Genomic DNA, 7,398 nt, shown 5'->3' on the forward strand with positions numbered 1-7,398 from the left:
ATTAATAACATAATAGTATAATCAAATAAGACATAATAACGCTACATGAACTAGGGTTAGGATTAGTACACTTAATGCATTTCTTTTGGAATGTTATGATGTTTACACCAAAATAACCAATAGATGGCTGCAGTGAACCACATATTTTGCTCTCTATAGCCCAGTACCAGGGGACCTTAAAATAAATTCAAATAATTTAAAATAAGTTATATTAAAATAATCACATTTAAAACAATCTAATTAAATAAAAATAATCTAACCTGCTCTTAATAGACATAGCTGTCAAAAAAATAAATAAAAAAATAAAACACAGCCTATACATATAGTATAACATCTTTTATACTGTAACATCTTTTAAACTGGGGGGGGTTAAAAGTACTTTGTTTTAGAAACGACTCCTAACCCTTAAAATTGTTTTTACTGAGCTAACAAGCTGACCAAATGACCATTTATTTGATAACTGACAATATTGCAAAACATTATTACAATTTACCATATTTTCTATTTGAATATATTTTAAAATCTAATTGATGCAATCTTTACTCCTGTCTTCAGTATCACATGATCCTTCAGAAATCTTTTTAACATGTTGATTTGCTGCTCAAGAAATATTTCTGATTACCATCACTGTTGAAAACAGATACATTTTTTAGAATTCTCTGATGAATAAAAAGTTCAACATTTCAGAAGCATTGTTTAAAACAGATTTTGTTTTGGCATTAATAATGCGTCCTTACGGAATTAAATTAATTAAAAAAACAACAACAACTTGTGAACAGTACAGTACCTGTTCTCAATACTTTTCATCAGTTTTTTGTACCTTTATGGTTGTTTGAAAGAAACTTGTAACTCAAAACAGCCTTTGTTTTGTCTATCATCTTTATTAAAAATTAAGGGCACAAACTCACACCCTGTCTCTCTAGCCAACCCCTTTTAAAACCCCAACCATGAAAATCTGAAATATAAAAAGACACATACAATGAACAACTACTTCAATAAAACCTATTCTAAAATATACATACAAAGTATCCTGGTCACCACATTGGCTTTGCGAAGCATGCCGCTCTACAAAGGCAAAAACGTAGCAATTATACATTTGTCAAATTTATGACAGGTCACTTAGACTGTGATCTGTCCCTTGGCCAATTCAGAGAAGGTATAGATACTGTGTTTGGGCTTTGGAGGACAACACAAGCAGAACTGCAGAGCAAGAATCTTTTAAGAAATTAAAATAAAAAAAAGCATCCAGGTATCAGTGAATTGCAGGCAGGGCTTATGTTCTCCTCACGGCATCGTCAATCTCACTTATCTGCTCTTTTAGTTGGTTCCACTGCTCTGGGTTCAGTGAAATACCTGTAATAAGAACATCAAACAGAACTCTGAGAAATAAAATACTCAGCTCACTTATATGCAAAAGGCTTTCTTATTTCTCTTTTGAGTTTTGAGCTTTAGAGTTGGTACGTTCAATTCAATCCAAATTAATTATTTGTTCATATCATTACTCAATTTTTATTTCAAGGTGTCCTTGTTACACTGTAATTATACATTTAAATACTGAGTAATGTTATTTAACTACATGTACTTACTATACGCTTAGGGTTAGGGTTCGGTTTGGGGTTACTTGCGTGTAATTATGCATAATTTATTGTTATTATTATAATAGCAAGTACATGTAACGTGTACCAAGGACACCTTAAAATAAAGTGTTTCTGAAATATATTTAAAATACATAGCACAATCTCTATCAGGTGCCATTTCTACTGTCACATTTGAACCCACGAAGAGTAGCACCTACCTTTCCGGCCTGGTTTCATTTCACCTTCTTGGTCCATCCAGTATTCCCGGATATCAATGAGCACTTTTCCCTTGAAATCCCGAACACTCACATATCTCATCTTTCCTATCTTAAAAAAAAAGAAAACAATACATATAATATAATATAATATAAAACGTTATATAATTGTGAGGCTATTCTGCACTAAGTTAAGCTAAACATATACTTGTTTTTATAGCATTCTTCACCTGGAACATATTGTCATTTTTACTGCTACTGCTTTTAGAGGCAGAAGACACTTTTGAGGTTTCTCCAACTTTTCGTTTCTTTGATGGCTTTTCTGGTGTTGCTTGCTTCTTTCTTTTGGCCTGAAATACAGAATGCCACATCAAACACAAAGCCAATTACATGGAAACTAGAAATGTTACATTGAAATGTTACTTCTAATGTTCTGGCAACACAAAATGGGTGGTTATTCTCAATAAATGTCCAAATTTGCAGATGTAAATACTCTCGGATGTGATGTGCTTTTTTTTCAATTGGATAAAAGTGTAATGTGAGGATATTCATTTCCATACCTTCGTGTCAACTTCACTGTCAGAGCCACTGTCTGAGGTAGAAGACAACATTTCCTTTGACTTTGGCATTCTGAAAAGGACGACAATGTCATTGAAATGAAAAAAACAACAACAAAAAAAAAAACATGCCAAAATACAGTTGAAAAGCATATGTGTAATTTACACTAATACATTTAGGACTATGTTGCTTTAAATTAATTTTGAAACAAAATATATATAATCTGCGTGCATGTAACCAACAACTTCTTTACGGTTGCATCCTCGCGCTTTGCAGTGATGCTCTAGCATACAAGCGTTTGCAATACAAAAAAAAAAAAATGTATATGTTGCGTTATGCATATATTAAACAGAAAAGAATCAATGGCGTCGCTCGTTTATAACTACTATAACAACCAACAAGGCCGAACGTATGAACGCGCAGCAAGATGGCCATTTGCCAAGTTTCCTTTCAATGAAACGATCTGTTATTGCAACATCTCTGCTGACATTATAGTCGCGCTCGAATATTATAAACAGATGCACGTATCAAATGACTTACGTGATGTCTTAAGGTAAACGTAGGGTAAATAGAGTTAAATCAAAAGCTCATTCGATGCGTGCGAACATCCGTTTCAGATAAACCTGTGCAGAGCGCGCGCTTGCGGAAGCGCCCTTGAAGAGCTGGATTGTGGGAAGTGTAGTTTTGCGCATCCATTATCAGCGATTATGGAAGTTGTAATGAAGCAACACATCAGGATGTAATGAAGCAGTCATCTTACATTGCTTTTTTTTTAACATTTGTTGACAATATAAAACAATTGCGATGAATAAGTTAAATGGCTACATATAGAAAGAGATGAAGAAACAACATAAATCAAGTACAAGATGTATGTTTGCTCTCTTGAAGATGCAGAAAGACAAGTTGCTAGTTTGAATCCTTAAATCCTTCACTGATAACATCCTCTAAAAATGGCGGCTTTATAGACATTTAAATATGTAATGAAATTGTAATTGGATATTAGAAATAAAACATAAACAATCTGAATAAAATGTTTTGTGAGTTGTAAGTGTCCACAATTGTGCTGTGTAGGCTACATCCTGAAACTGCCTCAAAGAACCACTGAATCAAATAAAACACAAAAGAAATGCAACACTGATAAGACAGATGCTTTCATAATACTTTATTGGATCAACAGCAATGAAAAAGAGAAGAAAAGAAAGTATAATCAAGATTTTCTGTTAATATTCTGTGACAGACTAGTACATTTACGGATGGAGCCGTCAACACACATGACCCACAGCACTCAGGTCAAAGCTCATGTGTTTGTGGCCGTTGGGACAGGCAACCATCGATTGCCAGTCTGTGCCAACGGGGTTAGAGCGAGTGACACCAGTTCACCAGTTGGTTTCTTGAATGCAGTGTTTGAAAATCATTCTTGATGAATTCATCACTTTTGTTCATAAAATTTGTAATATTATGACTGTTCAGCTCACCTTTGGTATAAGTTCCCTTGAGAATTGACACCAAAGACACTGCCATCAGTTGCTAGACGTCCAAGTATATTCAGAAAGCTGCCGGACCCAGTACAGGCATTATTAGTCACATTCTGCATGAGACCGAAAGAGACACAATCCAGTCAGTCATTATACAGTCACATGAAGAAACTTTTTTGCTTTTATCTGCTTTCACTCCAGTTTTTTTCTTTATTTTTGATATGCATTTTGATGCACTTTAACTTGTTCTTTAGCTCTTGTATTTAACATTGTGTCATTACCCTCATGATCCAGATTTTGTCATAGGCGCTCACTCCCCAACAGCTTTACGAACCACAGCTGTAATACCTTAGTCCTCCTTTGAATCCAAGGAGAAGTGCAGGATAGCCATTTGTTTTAGCATCCATATTTAAGCAATATATTTGATCATTCTTATTGACACCTGCAAGGATCTGATCACCTCCAGCATTCATCTGTTTGAGAAGCCCTAACAACACAGTCAACAGGTTGGATGAAAGATTAGTTTAAATTGAAAATCAACAATAAGATGATATATTTGGGACCATGGATTTAAAATATTGACTTTAAATTAAGATAATGTACTGGTGCATCTCAATAAATTAGAATGTCGTGGAAAAGTTAATTTATTTCAGTAATTCAACTCAAATTGTGAAACTCGTGTATTAAATAAATTCAATGCACACAGACTGAAGTAGTTTAAGTCTTTGGTTCTTTTAATTGCGATGATTTAGGCTCACATTTAACAAAAACCCACCAATTCACTATCTCAACAAATTAGAATACTTCATAAGACCAATAATAAAAAAAAAACATTTTTAGTGAATTGTTGGCCTTCTGGAAAGTATGTTCATTTACTGTATATGTACTCAATACTTGGTAGGGGCTCCTTTTTCTTTAATTACTGCCTCAATTCGGCGTGGCATGGAGGTGATCAGTTTGTGGCACTGCTGAGGTGGTATGGAAGCCCAGGTTGCTTTGACAGTGGCCTTCAGCTCATCTGCATTGTTGGGTCTGGTGTCTCTCATCTTCCTCTTGACAATACCTCATATATTATCTATGGGGTTCAGGTCAGGCGAGTTTGCTGGCCAGTCAAGCACACCAACACCATGGTCATTGAACCAGCTTTTGGTACCTTTGGCAGTGTGGGCAGGTGCCAAGTCCTGCTGGAAAATGAAATCAGCATCTCCATAAAGCTTGTCAGCAGAAGGAAGCATGAAGTGCTCTAAAATTTCCTGGTAGATGGCTGCGTTGACTGTGGACTTCAGAAAACACAATGGACCAACACCAGCAGATGACATGGCAACCCAAATCATCATTGACTGTGGAAACTTCACACTGGACTTCAAGCAACTTGGATTCTGTGCCTCTCTACTCTTCCTTCAGACTCTGGGACCTTGATTTCCAAATGAAATGCAAAATTTACTTTCATCTGAAAAGAGGACTTTGGACCACTGAGCAACAGTCCAGTTCTTTTTCTCCACAGCCCAGGTAAGATGCTTCTGACGTTGTCTCTGGTTCAGAAGTGGCTTGGTAGCCCTTTTCCTGAAGACGTCTGAGCGTGGTGACTCTTGATGCACTGACTCCAGCTTCAGTTCTCTCCTTGTGAAGCTCTCCCAAGTGTTTGAATCAGCTTTGCTGGACAGTATTCTCAAGCTTGCAGTCATCCCTGTTGCTTGTGCACCTTTTCCTACCCAAATTCTTCCTTCCAGTCAACTTTGCATTTAATATGCTTTGATACAGCACTCTGTAAACAGCCACACCTTTCAGTAATGACCCTCTGTGACTTAGGGTGAATCCCATTTCTCTGTCTTACCCCTTCCCCTACGTCTTACCCCTAGCCCTTGTCCCTCGAAACCGAGTGGTAAGCGCTAGGGGTGGCATACCCTATGAAATGAGACACCACTTGGTTACGGTTACGTCATCATACACCGTCGCTAGCTGGCTGCTACGTCACCAGAGCCGACAAGTGTTGATCACAAACTTTGGATCGTTTTACAAACTTGTTAAAACTGTAGACATGCATGGAGTCCATTCAAGGCTAGTCTGCGGGACTGTTGTGCAAATCAGCAATGTAACGTTAGCGTCACAAACTAGCGATTTTTAAAACGTTTCAATTAAGAACATGGTTGCAAATATATATGTACAGGACTGTCTAGAGCACAAAACAAGACTGTCGTAATTTTTAAATAAATTATTTAAGCTGAAAATACTTGATTGTTGCCGGTTGCGCAGTGTGTTCTGGGTACCCCTCGGTTTCAAGTAAGCTCGCGAAAATGCTTGGTTTTAAGGGGTATCTACCCCTTCCCCTTAGCCCTACCCCTCGATCAAAACGAGAATTGGGATAGCCCTTACTCTCACGTGAACGCGCAAAACTAAGGGGAAGGGGTAAGGGGAAGGGGTAAGACAGAGAAATGGGATTCACCCTTACCCTCTTTGTGGAGGGCGTCAATGTTCGTCTTCTGGATCACTGCCAAGTCAGCAGTCTTCCCCATTATTGTGGTTTAAAAGAACAAGAGATACCCGGGATTTATACTGTAGGGATGGTCATTTATTGAAACTCAAATGTAAATATTCTAATATTTTGAGATACTGATTTTTGACTTTCATGAGCTGTAAGCTCTAATCATCAAAAATAAAACAAGAAAACTTTTGAAATGTTTTACTTTACATGCAATGAATCTAAAATATATTAAAGTTTCACTTTTTGAAATAACTTACAAGAAAAAATGAACTTTTTCATGACATTCTAATTTATTGAGATGCACCTGTACATTAATGATAGATTATGTCTTTTCTGTAATTTGTACTTTCTGTAACTGAATGAAGGAGCCACTCTGAAGCTTGAAGATGTTGTTTGCTGAATCCACCCCCAGCTGACCAGCAGGACCAACACTGAAGTGCTTTAAAGACCCACTGATCTTTGTGAAGATATTATTAATCAGGACAAACACTTTGTTTTTATGTTTACTCCAACCACTGAGCTTAACCCAGCATCTATCTGCTTCAGATGACCACTCATCACAGTACAGTCTAAAGCTGTGAAAACATGATGCAAAATAATCAGTGATTGTAAATACAAATATGTTTAAATAAATACAAATAAAATATATTTATATTTGTATATAGAAAGTAAACTAGCAAATGTTTTTATTTATTTATTTTATTTATGTTACCAAAACACATAGTTTACTCAGAGTGTGAAGAAACTGGCAGCAGAAGATCAGCAGGATGCTGTGATAAACCTTCATTGGTCCACAATACAGTTTGTTGTACTACCATAACATTCTCAAGTTTATTCTCAAGGTCATATTTATATAGGATAGATTAATGCAAAATCAAACAGGATGTACTGCACATCCAATCAAAGTACTCACAGGTCAAACAATACCCTATACGGTTATTAAGAAATATAACATAAAGATGCACGTGTAAGTCACAGAAGATCATTACTGAAAGGTGTGGCTGTTTACAGAGTGCTGTATCAAAGCATATTAAATGCAAAGTTGGCTGGAAGGAAGAATTCAGGTAGGAAAATGTGCACAAGCAACAGGG

At 36.4% G+C, this 7,398-nt stretch overlaps 1 protein-coding gene and 1 pseudogene across 1 annotated transcript; both read right to left on the bottom strand.

Moving 5' to 3' along the window:
• Positions 1-1,095: 1,095 nt before the first annotated feature.
• sub1a (SUB1 regulator of transcription a) lies at positions 1,096-3,017 on the bottom strand. Its single transcript, XM_058789454.1, has 5 exons — positions 2,891-3,017; positions 2,353-2,422; positions 2,023-2,142; positions 1,796-1,904; positions 1,096-1,353 (listed from the first exon to the last, which is right to left on the bottom strand). Exons 2-5 carry the CDS (start codon positions 2,419-2,421, stop codon positions 1,274-1,276), a joined length of 378 nt encoding a protein of 125 aa, XP_058645437.1. The 5' UTR covers position 2,422; positions 2,891-3,017; the 3' UTR covers positions 1,096-1,273.
• A 423-nt stretch (positions 3,018-3,440) lies between these two features.
• LOC131548721 (fish-egg lectin-like) lies at positions 3,441-7,103 on the bottom strand (annotated as a pseudogene).
• Between the last annotated feature and the right edge of the window lie 295 nt (positions 7,104-7,398).

This window comes from Onychostoma macrolepis, chromosome 10 (assembly GCF_012432095.1).
Source record: "Onychostoma macrolepis isolate SWU-2019 chromosome 10, ASM1243209v1, whole genome shotgun sequence".
NCBI lineage: Eukaryota > Metazoa > Chordata > Actinopteri > Cypriniformes > Cyprinidae > Onychostoma > Onychostoma macrolepis.